Raw genomic sequence first — 19,990 nt, forward strand, 5'->3', positions numbered from 1 at the left:
AAAAAAAATATATATATATATATAATATATATATATATATATATATATATATATATATATATATATATATATATATATATATATATATATATATATATATATATAATATATATATATATATATATATATACACACACACACACACACACACACACACACACACACACATACACACACACATTTATCATCACTTTTAATGTAGGTTAGACAATGTATTTTACTGGAATCTATTTCTTATCGCACCCTTCCAGTTATTGGTTACAACTCCTATTTACGTTGTCTTGCTGGTCCTTGAGGAATCTTATTAACTGCAAAGCTATTTTTTCTATTACTGCAGACCAACCTGGAAAATGATCCCACAGTGTACATTACATGCGAGAAGAGCTGGTAGCATTCACCCTCTTTTACGGTATGAAGGGCGGCACTATGCACATAATGGCGCCTATAGGCGCGAGCCAATCACCGGTGAATCACTTCCGGTAAAGCAATAGGATTTCTACTACTAGTAATAGACCACTAATTATAGTGACCGTCATTTTTTTTCTTTTTACCGACAGATGGACGGACCGGATCACTTCAGTTAACAGACAGGGACACGAGGCGAACTTCAACCATCCGTTTGTGCAGGCTGACGGCATGTTTATTGGAGAGATGACATGTAAGTACTAAGTATTATACAAATTTTACTCTAAATTGAAACTTTTGAACGATACTGCCAAAAGTTCAGCTTCAGGGGGTCAACTATTACATGAATGATCCTTTTCTACGGGACCAGATAAATTCCTCAATCAGGGGACAGAGAGTCGACTGTTAGAGAAATACTATTATAAAACGAGTTCCATGTATTGCTGAATAGAATGAATTTCCATTCTGTGGAACACCATATCTCCTTCTCTTCCTTACCGAAACCTAGGTCTATGAGGCTACTGATCTTCCTACTATATTCTATATTTCAATCCAAAGCCGGATATTGCGTCTACGTACGCAACATCATTTGCTCTCGTTCCCACAATCTTGATTTTCCAGAATTTTCCACCGTCTGGCTACGAGTTCATTGTCATTCTGTCACAAAATACATCTAAGCTGTCTGTCTCTCACCTAACTCTACCATGTAAAATTCTTTGATTATTTGCATTCCAAAGTGGAGCACATCTTGACTCACTCTCCCTTCGCTGAAATCTCCATTTCAGGAGATTTCTATGTTCACCACCAGCTTTGACTTTCATCTTCTTTCTCTGACCAGCCTGGTGAGCTAACCTTCAGCTTTGCTCTTACCAATGATCTAGATTCTAGAGCAATTGGGTCCTTCACTGCCATCTGGGGGCCCTGCTGGAGCCTCTGCCAGAGCCAAGCCTGCGGCCAGTTGGGGTCCAACGAGGCTTAATTGACCTTTTTCTGTACCAAACTAGAAAAACATCAGAGATGTAATGGTCACTATCATGTTTACACCAAAACATCTGAGTGCTGTACATTATTCATGTCGTTGTAATGAACACTGTTGGCAAAATAAGAGCATTCATCGATATATCCTCCGACACTCCATCCCGTGGTTAATAGGAATGCATCAGTGCGGCCTCTTGGGTAAATATTTCCGTCATGCAAGAAAAGAGAAGTCAAACAAGTCTGGCATGATGTCATGCTCTCAAAATCTTATAGTAGTGGTGGAAGATAGTGTTGAAAATTTTGCCGTTCATCATACCTCCGGCTGGCACGAAGCTGCCTCAACACGACGCACTCCTCTGTCCCTCCAATCAGAGCACGGAAGGTTGTTTACACTGCTGCTAAACATATCGTACGCTGGCAGCAGCAAGTACTATATTTATTTCATATTTCTAATTTAATTCATAGTACATACATCTTTAGCATTTTATAATATTACATTCACTATATGGAACTTTAAAGGAACAACATAGAGCATGTGATGATTGTTTATGTTGGAAAAAATATATTTAAATTTCATATTGCTTGCATTTCCCCGTTTCTTAAATACTTCCAGTAAGTCAAGTATCTCTCTACCGTAGCTATGAGAAAATATGTGATTTCTAAATAATAGCAAAAAAATAGTAAGATCAGTTATTTGGACGTATACGCCGCATGCATATTTATATTGGTAGTTCCACCAGGGCCACACCAGATGGCAGGTAGAGCTCAGTGAAATACCCAATTGGTTCAGAACCCAACAACATCCACGTATGCTCGACCGCCTTAGAGACACGCCCAACATTCTAGATCTTTTCCCAATGTCTAACCCTGCGGCTTCCTCCGGTAAATTGTTCTCTGCGTTGGGCTCCTACGATCAGAACCTTATTTCTCTATCCTGCCCTGTTGCTCCTGTACAGTCCCTGGACTCACCGAAGAGGTGGTGCTTCTGGCATTTTGCTTCAGCTCGGTGGACGACCTGAGGATGTACTTTCAAGGGGGAATGATTAATGCTTCTAGAAGAGAAACCAATCAGCGCATCACCGAGGTGATAGTCTCTAGAATGGAGGCACACATTCCACGTACTTTCTCTTTTCCTCACGCTAAAAAACCTTGGTTCAATCACGCTTGTTCTCGTGCTATCAAAGATAGAGAGGCAGCGAAAACCTTTGCACTCGGCTAATCATGATCTGATATTTCTGCCCGGAATCGTGCCAAACCTATTCTCCGATTTACCAAAAATTCTTTCATCAGTAGTAAAAGCCATAGCCTTTCCAAAAATATCTCCAACAATTTTATTTCTTCATCTTTCGCACATCTTGGTCCTGATGGCAGTACTGCTGTCACATCCGTCTCTAAGGCTGAACTCTGAAGGATTCAGTGCGAGACTCCAGACTGGAGGCTGCAGAACGCTTAACCTCAGACCTTGCTATCATTTCCGATTGGAGTAAAAGGAACCTTGTGTTTTTCAATGCCTTATACCCTTGTCACACCGGGCTTGCGAATGCTGTGCGAATGCGATGCGGCAAAAAAAAGGCTCAAACCGCCCCGGATTCTCCTTGGTTTCGCCTGGAACGCAGGTCATCCTCTTTATGTTCGGGTCGGCATCTGCGCGAACTGTAATGAATCGCAAGGGTTGGTTGACTTCCGCGGAAGTTTTGTGCATGCTTAAAAATTTCTTTGCGGCATCGCAGAGAAGTGGGATCGCGTCGGTTTCGAGTCGCTTCCTCCGGGGGACCGGATTACTTTCGCCCATGTCGCGAGGCATTCTCAATGCTTTGGGGTGGCTTCCGCGCGCAACGCAGCCCTTCTTCTAACCACTATCGCGGCGGAAGCGATCAGAATGCCCCACGGTTGTGGTGCGAATGTGAGAAGATGCCGGAGAAGGCGCCACGGTGACGAGAATGGGCTGAAGTGGTGTTGAGACCGGGGAATGTCACAAGACAGCGAGTCGATAGCGACCCACGGGAGGCACACACACACTTTCGGTATAAAAGCAGCCTGCGTTGCCTCTAGATTTCAGTTTTTGAGCAGCTCAAGAGGTGAGCAGATGGATGTCCAACAGGTCATCCTAATGCAGTCCATGCTGCATATGCAGCAAGTGGTAGCAGAGAGTGATGCTGCCATAGTTCATACCATTCTCAATGACAGGGAGAAGGAAAGGAGGAGGAAGAGATGGTGAGTGCGGCCGTGGCTGGGTATTGATAGGAGGCTGCAGTATGGTCACTATGCCCGCCTGATGCCAGAACTCAAAGCAGATGTCACATCATTCTGTAACTACCTGAGGGTGCCTCAAGACATGTATGACGAGCTGCTCAGGCGTGTGGGCCCACGAATCACCAAGCTTGACACCAACTACCGACGGTCTCTGGAGCCTGGGTTCAAACTGGCTATCACTCTACGTCATCTTGCCTCATGAGACACGTACTCAAGCATGAGTTGGAGGAATTTCCTCTGGTGAACTGTCCCGGGCCTAGGGCTGCCCTTGGAGTTGACTCTATCTGGGCTGCTACTCCTCTCCCGGCCTCTGCCCCTGCCCCTGGACACAGACTTTCTCAGTAGTTATAATATTGCCATACTGGCTTGTTTTTCCGGGGCAATGGCGCGTGGGGCGGGGCGGAAAAAACAGCCGTAGTGGCAGGCTGTCATACCGGCTTGTTTTGGCGGGGCAAGGGAGCGTGGGGCGGGGCGGAAAAACACGTGGGGTGGAGGGCGGAAGGACATCCGTAGTATCCTGCGCCATACCGGCTTGTTTTGGCGGGGCAAGGGAGCGTGGGGCGGGGCGGAAAAACACGTGGGTGGGGGGGCGGAAGGACATCCGTAGTATCCTGCGCCATAGCGGCTTGTTTTGGCGGGGCAATGGGGCGTGGGGCGGGGCGGAAAAACAGCCGTAGTGGCGGCTGTCATACCGGCTTGTTTTGGCGGGGCAAGGGAGCGTGGGGCGGAGGCGGAAAGACTTCCGTAGTATCCTATGTCATAGCGGCTTGTTTTGGCGGGGCAAGGAGCGTGAGCGGGACAGAGAGGATCGGCAGTGACATGCTATGGGGAGGGAGCGAGGGATGTGCTATGATGCGGTTGGTGGGAGGTGACGAGTCCGGGAGCGGCGAGACATGGGCTGCGCCATGCCTCGTTCTGTCTAAGAGGGAGCGTGTAGGGTGAAGTAGTGACGCCATGCTGAGATGCTATACTTAACAGTTACGCCTTTGTTACCTGTTAGCTTTGCATACACACACACACACACACACACACACACACACACACACACACACATGGTAAATAAGAGTTTGAGATTAATCAAGTACACAAAGTTATGTTGTGTACATTAAAACTTTGTCTTTGAGAAAGAAAGTATAGTAACTGTATCTTTTATTTTGGGAAGATGATGTATAAGTAACTGCACACATGTTAAACTTAGAGTTTGATGTTAAGCATATGAGTTATGTACACAAAAAACACAATGTTATGTTAAGAAAAGGAGAGAGAGAAAAAGAGGAGAAAAGGAGAGGAAGAGAAAAGAGAAAAGGAGAAAGGGAAAAGAAAAGGAGAAAGAGAGGATAAAAGGAGAGAGAGAAAGAGAAGAGAAAGCGAGAGAGAGAAAAAGAGGAGAAAAGGAGAAGAAGAGAGGAGAAAAGGAGAGGAAGAGAGAGGAGAAAAAGAAAGGAAGAGAAGAAAAGGAAAGATGAAAAGGACAAAGAGAAAGGAAGAAAAGAAATTATATGAATGACGGGAGTTGGCGAGCACGTGCAAACACTGTCACAGTTGAAAATATAGTATGGAAGATGGCGATGATGGGAAAGTCGTTACGTAAAATTCGCTACACACCTGCTTCCGCCCTTCACCCCCCCCCACCGCATCCCACCCTCCTCTAGCAGATGTGTTAGGTATCTCCCACTCTCCCGCGTTAGGCGAACAAAGCTGAGCCCTGGTGGGGAACGGCTTAACGTCACGGTGTTGACTCGTCTCTGTTGCGGGATGATGGTATATTTCTCGTGAGAATGAGAAGCAATGCTTTGTGTAAACAGTGTGGGAGACGAAAGTCGTTTAGTGGATCGTGTCGGTCGTGTCGACAGTGACCGCCGTGGAGATGACTCTTTGTTTAAACATTGTGGGAGACGTTTCACATCTCTCCTTCCGTCCATGAGTGTTCTTCACCACGAGCTAACAATGCAGAAAAACTCTGTGAAAGCTGTGGAATGGTATTCGGCGGGATACATCTGCACCCCCTCCCCCCTTTCCCGCGTTTTTCCGGGCGTCAAGATAAAGAATTAAACTACCACCGCGATAGTCTTTATATAAGGAATAGTTAAAATGAATAGGATTTTATGATTTTTATTGATATCTAGTGAGAAACTAACATGCCAAAATCTTATATTAGCTTAATGCAGGTCGATTATTTTTCGTTTGTGTTAAATCCAAACTTAATCCAGTCTGAATAGTTAAACCATTACATGAACACAATAAATTTTGAATTACACTCTAAAAATACATCTTAATTCTGGATGAGAGGGATTCAGACAAGTTATAGTACACACATATGGCATACATGATAATAATAATAATAATAATAATAATAATAATAATAATAATAATAATAATAATAATAACATTGTTAAAATGCATCTTAATTCTGGATGAGAGGGATTCAGACAAGTTATAGTACACACATATGGCATACATGATAATAATAATAATAATAATAATAATAATAATAATAATAATAATAACATTGTTAAAATGCATCTTAATTCTGGATGAGGGGGATAATTCAGACAAGTTATAGTACACACACATGGCATACATGATAATAATAATAATAATAATAATAATAATAATAATAATAATAATAATAATAATAATAATAATATTGTTAAAATGCATCTTAATTCTGGATGAGGGGGATAATTCAGACAAGTTATAGTACACACACATGACATACATGATAATAATAATAATAATAATAATAATAATAATAATAATAATAATAATATTGCAACGTTCTGTGGATCATATGTACGTTTCTACTACCTAGTTACCACGTCCCCATCACCTTTTAAGAACCCTTTTACTACATCCCATTACGCCAATGCTATGTATTGGTACTTTTAATGCATATTCCCACAACCTTTCTGATAATCAGGGGGGCCTCGTGGTGCAGTGGTTAGCACACTCGGCTCATAACCGAGAGAGACCGGGTTCGATTCCCGGGCGGAGTGGAAAAATTTTGCTGGGATTAAACCTTCCCACACTCATATCCTTGAGCATGCGAAGACAATGAAGTGTAAAAAAAAACTTGCTTTTTTATCTCGTAAAGGAAGAAATACAATCACAAAGGAGTAGGTCCAGTAGGTCATTGCGTTTTTATTGTGTGTGTGTTTTGCTACGTTAATGTTACCTTTAGCGTGAATATTGCCACATTCTTCCTACTAAGCATACCATTACCTTTCTGCTACGTTTCTTGCAACGGTTCCTTCTATTACCTGTGTCATACTCATATCTTCGTTAACTGCTCACAGTCACATAACCATAAATTTTACTTTTCGTTAATGCATATAAACGACGCTGAAAATCAATGTAGTTACACTTGAAGATGACATGATCGTAAAAATCTAACTTGTTCTTAGTCAGCAAATGAGCAAAGACAAGACAAGACATTCTTAACTTATTATTTTATTCATACTTTCTCCTTTCTTTTTTTGTGTGTGAGGCGGAAATCAGTATATGCAATCCAATATAACACATTTATTTAGAACATGTCAAAGTGCTAATTATTGAGAGGGTGATTTTTTTTTCTATTTGAAAATACAAAACAAAAAACAGACAGAATAATATAGTTCGCTAGTTAAGGCACTTGTTCTTTCCAGACATTATGGAAATGATTTTGATGACGGTAAAATCTTGAACTCCATATAAGCATTGTAACGCTGTTACCTTCACTAATTCCACACATTCATTTGCTTACGGGAGAATATAATAAGAAAGAAAAGATAGTTATACTTTGAGCTTTCAGAAAATAGGTAATTTAATCTACAACTTTATCTATATTTTTTCCTAGACACTTAAAAAAACTCCCATAACATGACACACAATTCTCAAAATGAATCTTAAGTACATTAGGAAGCAGAGTATGCACTTTTAGGGGTATAGAAAATGATTTTGTTGATTAAACCTTCCCATACTCATATCCTTGAGCATGCGAAGACAATGAAGTGTGAAAAAACATCAAAATTATAAAAAAAATACACTCATCACATTTTTTTCTACCCAAATGTTCGATCCCACCCACACTATGAATGGCGAAAAAAAAAAAAAAGTATTGCTCGTAAAGGAAGAAATACAATCACAAAGGAGTAAGTCAAGCTGTCAATAACACCAACAAAAACGACAAAAAAAAAAAAAAGATATACTTTCCCCTGAAATAAACTGATCTTATCGAGCAAATATATTATAATATTTTACCTAATTCATTAAGAACAAGGTCAACAATACCAAGGGATTATAGTGGGTCCTATTAGAGTAGTGTGGAATGGAACCAAACCACAGTAAACCACAGGATTAGGTCAACAATATAAGTGTATCTCCAAGATCCTATTAGAAAGTAGTATGTAATGGAACCCAAACACCAGGAAACCATGGAGTTAATGTGATCAACGCATGATACTCAGATATGGAGGAAAATTAGAGAACCATATTTTTTTTTATCAATTAATGTGACCAGTAATGTTAATTTTATAACCAGAGACCAATGAGGACTAAAATATTTATGTATTTCTGTATTGCCAGAACACTTTAAACCTAGAGAAAGGACGCGGGATAACCATGTGCCTGAACCGGGCCTTCAGAGAAAACTTATCAAAACGTACTGGAGGAAACCAATTAGTTAATGTATGGAAGGGTATTAGTGACATGTCATCATGTATAACTATGGGCAGAACTCACTCTCTTATGTGCTTAGCGTATTATTAATCTTTTCACCTGTTGATGATCATTACCAAAAGGGAATACACACTAAATAAATAGAAGATAAGTGAATGTAAAACAAGTACCAAATTAAGCATGTTAGAAACCAGACAGGCTCTACAGTATTCCGGACATACAGGCTGACAATCAATGATCTAGCATTGTTGAAACCGACAGCTTAATAGGGAATATATTACTGGATTACCTTATCCTAATCTTAGCGTATCCTATGCATCATCAAATATTGTATGCAGAGAAAATAAAGGAGTTACCAAATGACTAGCAAATTAAACTGAAAATAAAAGAGTACGACAAGTACATATCAATTTTGGTTACACATAGTATCAAAAGAAAAAAAAAAAGTTCATTGATTAGGATCAGGTATGTAAAAGGGAATTGCGGGTCAAAAACTAAATACATGGAATTCACAGTATATACAGTAAACTGAGTAAAATTACAGAAAAAAAAAATTAATAAACCAATAAACATTACGTTTCAATGAATACTGTTCATATAAATTCTTCCTGGAAGACTTTGATTATTGAAAAATAAATCCTCCCACTTGTGAACACTATGATCAGTAGTTCTTAATACCAGTATTTCATGATCTTTAATTCAATTAGGGTGAATATTTCCTCTATTACCGCTTTTCCTTTTGGAATTTTATTCTTCCACTTGATAGTTTTAAACACTTTTGGTGTTTTGATGTCTCATTGTTGTAAAAAAAATAATAAAAACCATAATGACAATTGGGGGATTTATGTTACTCTGCACGCGCGACATTCTCGTTTCAACTGTCTTTTGTTTTCTTTTGTTATTATTATTATGTTTAACGTGTTACGTTACGTACGTATTATATTATATTATATACTTTTACTACCCCTTTTAAAAAAAGAACATTGGGAGTGTATAGATGAAAACAACGGTAAATCTTTCCTCTATTCGCGGGTTCTCTTTTTTTTTCTTTCTATTTTTTCCATTGACAGAATTTAAGCTCTTTAGTTGCTATACGTTACATGTTACGTTACGTTACGTCACGTTACATAATGCGTTATATATTTTCTACTACCCTTTAAACCTTCCGTAAAAAAGAACATTGGGAGTGTATAGATGACAACAACGGTAAATCTTTCCTCTATTCGCGGGTTCTCTTTTTTTTTCTTTCTATTTTTTCCATTGACAGAATTTAAGCTCTTTAGTGGAAATGAATACTAGCCGTTATATGACCACGTCAACGGAGTTAAGATTGGTGATACCTCAATATACTCAAAAAGGCTTAACAATTATCAAATGGAAGAAAAATACAAAACAAAACAGGAAATAATAATAAAGGAAAGAAATACTAAAGTGTGAAAATAGACATGAAATGTTGAAATGGGCGTGACCATGATGTCTCAATAGGACTTAAAGCGTACCTAGCATAGCCTATCCATCTATCTGACATGGTTATATTATAGTTAATATTCATTTGCACAACAAATGACACCTCAAAACACTCAAAAGGGTTTAAAACTATCGAATGGAAGAAAAAAAGGTGCATTTCCAATAGAAGCGCTGAAGTCATCCTCAAGCTTTACTTAGCACTAGTTAGAGTTCATCTCGATTATGTGGTTCAGTTTTGGTCAGTCCATTAAGAATGGGTATCAAGATGTTAGAATCTGTACAGAGTAAGATGAAAAAAAGTGATTCAAAGGACGGAAAACTTTCCATATGAGGATAGACTTTAGCATTTAAATCTGCATTCTCTAGAGAAGCGAAGGTTACGAGAAGACGTGACTGACATTTGTAAAGGGATGAAGGGCTTTAATAGGGTTTTTTGTTGTTAAATAGTCGGGTAATGCATGTAGCAGTGGGTTTAAGATTCAACAAAGACATGGACAAGCATTGGTTTACCAAAAGAGGTGTGGATGAGTGGAATAGGCTTGGCAGTCATGCTGTGCGTGACAGTATCATAAATACATTCAAGAAGAACTTGAATAAATTCATGACTAGTGAGGTAAGCTGGAGTTAGGCACACAGGAGATGCCTTGTCGGTCGGTCTCATGCAATTTTTTATCTTTTTTTCTGAGATATGAAACTTGTCATCACATGTACTGAAACCTCATTGCGTCATGTGGTGAAGCAATATGTCTCAGCCGAGGGTAGTGATCCTAAAAGAGTAGCCTATTTTATATTTTTTGACTTATTTATGTTGATTAACAACCTAACAAACTTGACCCCCGCCAATCGACTATACCATGCTGTGCGCAAACTAATTTCCCATTTCATGACTATTTTCACACTTTGGTATTTCTTTCCTTTATTATTATTTCCTGTTTTGTTTTGTATTTTTCTTCCATTTGATAATTGTTAAGCCTTTTTGAGTATATTGAGGTATCACCAATCTTAACTCCGTTGACGTGGTCATATAACGGCTAGTATTCATTTCCACAACAAATGATGCTTCAAAACACTAAAGAGCTTAAATTCTGTCAATGGAAAAAATAGAAAGAAAAAAAAAGAGAACCCGCGAATAGAGGAAAGATTTACCGTTGTTTTCATCTATACACTCCCAATGTTCTTTTTTACGGAAGGTTTAAAGGGTAGTAGAAAATATATAACGCATTATGTAACGTGACGTAACGTAACGTAACATGTAACGTATAGCAACAAAAGAGCAGTTGGCTGAGTAGAAAACGAGATGTCGGCGCGTGAGTAATACAATCTCCCCAATTGTCATATTATGGTTATTATTCATTTTTTACAACAAATGAGACATCAAAACACTCAAAAGTGTTTAAAACTATCAAGTGGAAGAATAAAATTCCAAAAGGAAAAGCGGTAATAGAGGAAATATTCACCCTAATTGAATTAAAGATCATGAAATACTGGTATTAAGAACTACTGATCATAGTGTTCACAAGTGGGAGGATTTATTTTTCAATAATCAAAGTCTTCCAGGAAGAATTTATATGAACAGTATTCATTGAAACGTAATGTTTATTGGTTTATTAATTTTTTTTTTCTGTAATTTTACTCAGTTTACTGTATATACTGTGAATTCCATGTATTTAGTTTTTGACCCGCAATTCCCTTTTACATACCTGATCCTAATCAATGAACTTTTTTTTTATCTTTTGATACTATGTGTAACCAAAATTGATATGTACTTGTCGTACTCTTTTATTTTCAGTTTAATTTGCTAGTCATTTGGTAACTCCTTTATTTTCTCTGCATACAATATTTGATGATGCATAGGATACGCTAAGATTAGGATAAGGTAATCCAGTAATATATTCCTATTAAGCTGTCGGTTTCAACAATGCTAGATCATTGATTGTCAGCCTGTATGTCCGAATACTGTAGAGCCTGTCTGGTTTCTAACATGCTTAATTTGGTACTTGTTTTACATTCACTTATCTTCTATTTATTTAGTGTGTATTCCTTTGGTAATGATCATCAACAGGTGAAAAGATTAATAATACGCTAAGCACATAAGAGAGTGAGTTCTGCCCACCTTAGTTATACATGATGACATGTCACTAATACCCTTCCATACATTAACTAATTGGTTTCCTCCAGTACGTTTTGATAAGTTTTCTCTGAAGGCCCGGTTCAGGCACATGGTTATCCCGCGTCCTTTCTCTAGGTTTAAAGTGTTCTGGCAATACAGAAATACATAAATATTTTAGTCCTCATTGGTCTCTGGTTATAAAATTAACATTACTGGTCACATTAATTGATAAAAAAAAATATGGTTCTCTAATTTTCCTCCATATCTGAGTATCATGCGTTGATCACATTAACTCCATGGTTTCCTGGTGTTTGGGTTCCATTACATACTACTTTCTAATAGGATCTTGGAGATACACTTATATTGTTGACCTAATCCTGTGGTTTACTGTGGTTTGGTTCCATTCCACACTACTCTAATAGGACCCACTATAATCCCTTGGTATTGTTGACCTTGTTCTTAATGAATTAGGTAAAATATTATAATATATTTGCTCGATAAGATCAGTTTATTTCAGGGGAAAGTATATCTTTTTTTTTTTTTTGTCGTTTTTGTTGGTGTTATTGACAGCTTGACTTACTCCTTTGTGATTGTATTTCTTCCTTTACGAGCAATACTTTTTTTTTTTTTTCGCGATTCAAAATGTGGGTGGGATCTAACATTTGGGTAGAAAAAATGTGATGACTGTATTTTTTTTTAATAATTTTGATGCTTTTTTTCACAATTCATTATCTTCGCATGCTCAAGGATATGAGTATGGGAAGGTTTAATCCCGGCAAAATCATTTTTCTATACCCCCTAAAAAGTGCATACTCTGCTTCCTAATGTACTTAAGATTCATTTTGAGAATTGTGTGTCATGTTATGGGAGTTTTTTTTTTTAAGTGTCTAGGAAAAAAATATAGTTAAAGTTGTAGATTAAATTACCTATTTTTCTGAAAGCTCAAAGTATAACTATCTTTTCTTTCTTATTATATTCTCCCGTAAGCAAATGAATGTGTGGAATTAGTGAAGGTAACAGCGTTACAATGCTTATATGGAGTTCAAGATTTTACCGTCATCAAAATCATTTCCATAATGTCTGGAAAGAACAAGTGCCTTAACTAGCGAACTATATTATTCTGTCTGTTTTTTGTTTTGTATTTTCAAATAGAAAAAAAAATCACCCTCTCAATAATTAGCACTTTGACATGTTCTAAATAAATGTGTTATATTGGATTGCATATACTGATTTCCGCCTCACACACACAAAAAAAAAAGAGAAAGGAGAAAAGTATGAATAAAATATAATAAGTTAAGAATGTCTTGTCTTGTCTTTGCTCATTTGCTGACTAAGAACAAGTTAGATTTTTACGATCATGTCATCTTCAAGTGTAACTACATTGATTTTCAGCGTCGTTTATATGCATTAACGAAAAGTAAAATTTATGGTTATGTGACTGTGAGCAGTTAACGAAGATATGAGTATGACACAGGTAATAGAAGGAACCGTTGCAAGAAACGTAGCAGAAAGGTAATGGTATGCTTAGTAGGAAGAATGTGGCAATATTCACGCTAAAGGTAACATTAACGTAGCAAAAACACACACACAAAAAAAACGCAATGACCTACTTGACCTACTCCTTTGTGATTGTATTTCTTCCTTTACGAGATAAAAAAGCAAGTTTTTTTTTACACTTCATTGTCTTCGCATGCTCAAGGATATGAGTGTGGGAAGGTTTAATCCCAGCAAAATTTTTCCACTCCGCCCGGGAATCGAACCCGGTCTCTCTCGGTTATGAGCCGAGTGTGCTAACCACTGCACCACGAAGCCCCCCCCCCCGATTATCAGAAAGGTTGTGGGAATATGCACATTAAAGGTACCAATACATAGCATTGGCGTAATGGGATGTAGTAAAAGGGTTCTTAAAAGGTGATGGGGACGTGGTAACTAGGTAGTAGAAACGTACATATGATCCACAGAACGTTGCAATATTATTATTATTATTATTATTATTATTATTATTATTATCATGTATGCCATGTGTGTGTACTATAACTTGTCTGAATTATCCCCCTCATCCAGAATTAAGATGCATTTTAACAATATTATTATTATTATTATTATTATTATTATTATTATTATTATTATTATTATTATTATCATGTATGCCATGTGTGTGTACTATAACTTGTCTGAATTATCCCCCTCATCCAGAATTAAGATGCATTTTAACAATGTTATTATTATTATTATTATTATTATTATTATTATTATTATTATTATTATTATTATTATTATCATGTATGCCATATGTGTGTACTATAACTTGTCTGAATCCCTCTCATCCAGAATTAAGATGCATTTTAACAATGTTATTATTATTATTATTATTATTATTATTATTATTATTATTATTATTATTATTATTATTATTATTATCATGTATGCCATATGTTTGTACTATAACTTTTCTTAATACAACTCATCCAGAATTAAGATGTATTTTTTAGAGTGTAATTCAAAATTTATTGTGTTCATGTAATGGTTTAACTATTCAGACTGGATTAAGTTTGGATTTAACACAAACGAAAAATAATCGACCTGCATTAAGCTAATATAAGATTTTGGCATGTTAGTTTCTCACTAGATATCAATAAAAATCATAAAATCCTATTCATTTTAACTATTCCTTATATAAAGACTATCGCGGTGGTAGTTTAATTCTTTATCTTGACGCCCGGAAAAACGCGGGAAAGGGGGGAGGGGGTACAGATGTATCCTGCCGAATACCATTCCACAGCTTTCACAGAGTTTTTCTGCATTGTTAGCTCGTGGTGAAGAACACTCATGGACGGAAGGAGAGATGTGAAACGTCTCCCACAATGTTTAAACAAAGAGTCATCTCCACGGCGGTCACTGTCGACACACGACCGACACGATCCACTAAACGACTTTCGTCTCCCACACTGTTTACACAAAGCATTGCTTCTCATTCTCACGAGAAATATACCATCATCCCGCAACAGAGACGAGTCAACACCGTGACGTTAAGCCGTTCCCCACCAGGGCTCAGCTTTGTTCGCCTAACGCGGGAGAGTGGGAGATACCTAACACATCTGCTAGAGGAGGGTGGGGTGGGGGGGGTGAAGGGCGGAAGCAGGTGTGTAGCGAATTTTACGTAACGACTTTCCCATCATCGCCATCTTCCATACTATATTTTCAACTGTGACAGTGTTTGCACGTGCTCCCATAAGCCAACTCCCCGTCATTCATATAATTTCTTTTTCTTCCTTTCTCTTTGTCCTTTTTCATCTTCGTCTTCTCTCTCTCTCTCTCTCTCTCTCTCTCTCTCTCTCTCTCTCTCTCTCTCTCTCTCTCTCTCTCTCTCTCTCCTTTCTCTCTCTCTTTCTCTCTCTCCTTTTATCCTCTCTTTCTCCTTTTCTTTTCCCTTTCTCCTTTCTTTCTCTTCCTCTCCTTTTCTCCTCTTCTCTCCTTTTCTCAACATAACTTTGTGTTTTTTGTGTACTTAACGTGTATGCTTAACCTCAAACTCTATGTTTAACATGTGCGTGGTTACTTATACATCATCTTCCCCAAATAAAAAGATACAGTTACTATACTTTCTTTCTCAAAGACAGAGTTTCAATGCACTCAACATAACTTTGTGTACTTGATTAATCTCAAACTCTGATTTACCATGTGTGTGTATGTGTGTGTGTGTGTGTGTGTGTGTATGCAAAGCTAACAGGTAACAAAGGCGTAACTGTTAAGTATAGCATCTCAGCATGGCGTCACTACTTCACCCTACACGCTCCCTCTTAGACAGAACGAGGCATGGCGCAGCCCATGTCTCGCCGCTCCCGGACTCGTCACCTCCCACCAACCGCACCATAGCACATCCCTCGCTCCCTCCCCATAGCATGTCACTGCCGATCACTCTCTTTCACGCCCCACGCTCCCTTGCCCCGCCAAAACAAGCCGCTATGACATAGGATACTACGGAAGTCTTTCCGCCTCCGCCCCACGCTCCCTTGCCCCGCCAAAACAAGCCGGTATGACAGCCGCCACTACGGCTGTTTTTCCGCCCCGCCCCACGCTCCCTTGCCCCGCCAAAACAAGCCGCTATGGCGCAGGATACTACGGATGTCCTTCCGCCCCCCACCCCACGTGTTTTTCCGCCCCGCCCCACGCTCCCTTGCCCCGCCAAAACAAGCCGGTATGGCGCAGGATACTACGGATGTCCTTCCGCCCTCCGCCCCACGTGTTTTTCCGCCCCGCCCCACGCTCCCTTGCCCCGCCAAAACAAGCCGGTATGACAGCCGCCACTACGGCTGTTTTTTCCGCCCCGCCCCACGCGCCATTGCCCCGGAAAAACAAGCCAGTATGGCAATATTATAACTACTTTTCTCCCGGATTTCCCTCTGGAACTCATGCTGTTGATGGAAACTGGATGATGTTGACCCTTGAACGCCGCGATTTGAACTGATGAAGCGTGTCGAGTGCCCTTCCACTTAGTCTCGTCGCGACCGCAAGCTGTTGAGTCGCATTCGCACCGCTTCCGCAAGTACCGTGGCGCATTATCACCTCCACCGCACGAGAACCGCCACAACCGTGGTTCTGCTCACCATCGCGGCGAATGACAAACATAACAAAGAGGTTTCGCGTGGGAACCAAGTCACCACCGCAAGCATCTCGTGGATTTCGTGTCGCATTCAAATTTGCTAAAAACGCTGCGGAACCGCTACGGTCCGAGTATTTTCTGTTTGGTATGGGGAACTCACGAATCGCATCGTTATCGTCTCCAGTGTGAGAGGGGCTTTAACCCGTAAGCTGCGAGACCGTTCTCAAGAAAAAAGTCCAGCAATGCGGCATACGTATATTAGCCTCAGAATGACCATTTCAAATCGGTACTCATTCCATATTAACGGATTGGTTTCATGAATGTGCAGACGACAGTTATTATTTTTTCAATAAAACAGTGAATGTAATCGGTTATTTTAGTCATAAGATAAAGCTGATAGCTAGACATGACAAGTATCTGACATGACAAGTATCTGACATGACAAGTATCTCAAGTCGTTACGGCTGAAAATACCGGGCTCGTTTACGCCTATATGCCTAGCGGCAGCAGTAAAAACAATTAAGAGATTAGCAAGGCAGTTAGATCTTTTTGGATGTAGTTGCCCAAACAGGTGTTCTGGGATTCTTTGAAGGGGTGAAGTTGTATGTTTGTTTGTCTGTTTGTGTGTGTGTGTGTGTGTGTGTGACGGAAGGGAGTTTCTCTCTCTCTCTCTCTCTCTCTCTCTCTCTCTCTCTCTCTCTCTCTCTCTCTCTCTCTCTCTCGTTTTTGTTACACACACACACAGTAAATTCCTCTCTGCACCACGTCCTTATCTCCCCCTCTTCCCTCCCTCCCTTCCTTCCGCCTCTAAAGGGATTTATAATTCCCATTCCTTCTCCACAGCCCCGCCTCCACCTCTCTCTCTCACACACACACACGCACACATAAAGTAACAACGTAAAGGTGTATAATGTCCATTGAAGAGAGAGAGAGAGAGAGAGAGAGAGAGAGAGAGAGAGAGAGAGAGAGAGAGAGAGAGAGAGAGAGAGAGAGAGAGAGAGAGAGAGAGAGAGGAGGTGGAGTAGGAAAATCATTAGGGGGATTATAAGAGAAAGAGTGGAAGGAGGAAAAAGAGGGGGAGGAGGAGAATGACCTGCTGTCTCACCTGCCCTCGGCATAGGTCAAGTTAAGTTGCTAGGTGTCTCCTTAATAATAAATTCGTCAAAAATAGCTAAAACACTTGTGGCCAAAATGGGCTGGCTCGCACCTGCTCTCCATCCGCCCAATAGGGCGGTGTAGCATCCCACGGATTAAAAACTCAATTTCTCCACCTATCAAATCGACACAATCTTTCAAACACCTATCCCCTATTCTTCGACAACACTCAGCTGTCATCTTCAACACTTAATATCCTCGGTCTATCCTTAGCTCAAAATTTCAACTGGAAACTTCACATCTCCTCTCTCACTACATCAGCTTCCTCGAAGTTGGGCGTTCTGTATCGTCTCCGCCAGTTCTTCACCCCAGCACAGATGCTTTCCATTTATAAGGGCCTTGCCGCCCTATTATGGAGTATGCATCTTACGTGTGGGGGAACTCCACTCACACAGTTCTCTTGGACAGAGTGGAGTCTAAGTCTCTTTGTCTCATAAGCTCTCCTCCTCTTACAGACAGCCTTCTATCTCTTATATTCCGCCGCCATGTTGCATCTCTTTCTATCTTCTATCGATATTTTCATGCTGACTGCTCTTCTGAACTTGCTAACTGCATGCCCCCCCCCCCTCCTTCTGCGGCCCCGCTGCACACAACTTTCTACTGATGCTCATCCCAATACTGTCCAAACCCCTTATGCAAGAGTTAACCAGCATCTCCATTCTTTCATCCCCTTCACTGGTAAACTCTGGAACAGCCTTACCTCTCTTTTGGCCACTCTTTACTTCTGTCTATTATGGGAGCGGGGAGAAGCGTTATTTTTTTTTTTTTTACTTTTTGTTGTCCTTAAGCTATATATTCTTCCAACTCCTCCTCTCTCTGACTCCACTATGGCTGCTATTAAAATTCTTAAGAATGATATTTTCTATGCCCTCTCTAGCGTCAATCCTCAGAGGGCTTATGGGCCGATGGAGTGCCTACTATTCTCTTTTCAAACTGCGCTTCCGTGCTGACACCCTGCTCGGTCAAATTCTTTCATTTATGTCTTTCTACATCTATCTTTCCTTACTGCTGAAATTACATACAATGTTTTTTTTTTTTTACGTTTCTGCCCATGGCGCCTGTAGGGTTACTTGGTGAAGCATTATGATCGACCCCATCCCGTTATTGCGCAGGCAAGTGTTTATAATGGCGCCATGTAACTTGGCTCCTGCTGCCCCCCGAGCTCATTTTTTTATCCTTTCTCTCGAGAGAAAATCTAGAGTCCGGGTTAATGGGTGATCTTCAGGACAGCATGTGTTGAGGGTAGTCTTAGGCCACTCGGCGATGACTGAAAAGTCCCAGCTTGTGGCGGCGTGCGTGACGCGAACCCGCGCCGCGCCGACACGCTAATAACTTTTATTTTAAGACTATACAAAACCAATTAAAAATTAAAAGCATGATAGAAAACAACAATAAAAGGTCAATCAAACCTACAGGAGGTTGAGGACACCAGCCTCCTATAGGAAGCTGTAAACGTCATGTCTCGGGAAAAGTGCCTTCTCCCTCAGGACCAGAGAGAGAGAGAAACTCCCATCTTCGCCCCGTCACCGGGGGAAGTACCGCTCTCGCAGGTCCTCCAGACCGGAGCACTCGACCAGCAAGTGCCGAACAGTCGGGGGGACCAAACAATGAGGAACAGGAGGAAGCCATGTGTGTATCTACTGTGACCCACCCTAAGGCGGGCCAGGACAGTCTTCCTCTTACGACTTTTTATATGGGAATACGACTAGGGGTGCAATACCCTGGTTGTGATTTCCCCCATCTTTGTCGTGGCAATCTCAGCCGCCCACCTGCGCTGCCACACCCTCTGGAGTGCAGACCGCACGGCAGGATGCAAGTCCCTAAATGGAAGAGCGCACTGTGAGGGAGGGCGAGAAGCAGCGGCCCGCGCCACCTAATTGGCCTCCTCATGACCACGCACAGAGACGTGGGCAGGTACCCAGCAGAAGGTCACCTGATGCTCACGCCTTTTTGCTAAAACTAGCCAGCTAAGAATATCTAAAACGATATGGTGGGTGCACCTAAAATCTTCTGTTGCGGACAGGGCTGCCTGTGAGTCAAGAGTACACAGTAAAAATATCGATAGGTAAAGGGAAAATAGTGCGAATTGCCAAAAAATGGCAGATAGTTCTGCGGTAAAAATTGAGGCTAGGGCAGGTAAAGTTCCAGAACAGAAAAAGTCTGGAAAGACAGCTCGGATTTGGAGCCGTCCGTATACTGGTACAGAAGTAGCTGCTTTAGTATCCCATATCTCCATGTCGTGTCGTAAGCCTTCTCGAGGTCAAAGAAGATGCATACCATGTGTTGTGCATATGGCTGACTCAAGACGCACAAGGGCGTCTGCTATTGATCTCGTCTTCCGAAACCCTGACTGGTAAGAAAAC

The 19,990-nt window shown here is 40.4% G+C and overlaps 1 protein-coding gene across 2 annotated transcripts in view; it reads left to right on the forward strand.

Moving 5' to 3' along the window:
• LOC126998916 (solute carrier family 35 member F6-like) overlaps positions 1–19,990 on the forward strand; it is a gene marked incomplete at its 3' end in the record, with an annotated part of 137,325 nt that overhangs the window by 20,247 nt on the left and 97,088 nt on the right. For both annotated transcript variants that reach the window (XM_050861165.1, XM_050861175.1), the window contains 1 exon segment: positions 558–658. In XM_050861165.1, the coding sequence (XP_050717122.1) occupies positions 558–658 (101 nt within the window).

This window comes from Eriocheir sinensis, chromosome 2 (genome assembly GCF_024679095.1).
Source record: "Eriocheir sinensis breed Jianghai 21 chromosome 2, ASM2467909v1, whole genome shotgun sequence".
NCBI classification, from domain to species: Eukaryota; Metazoa; Arthropoda; class Malacostraca; order Decapoda; family Varunidae; genus Eriocheir; species Eriocheir sinensis.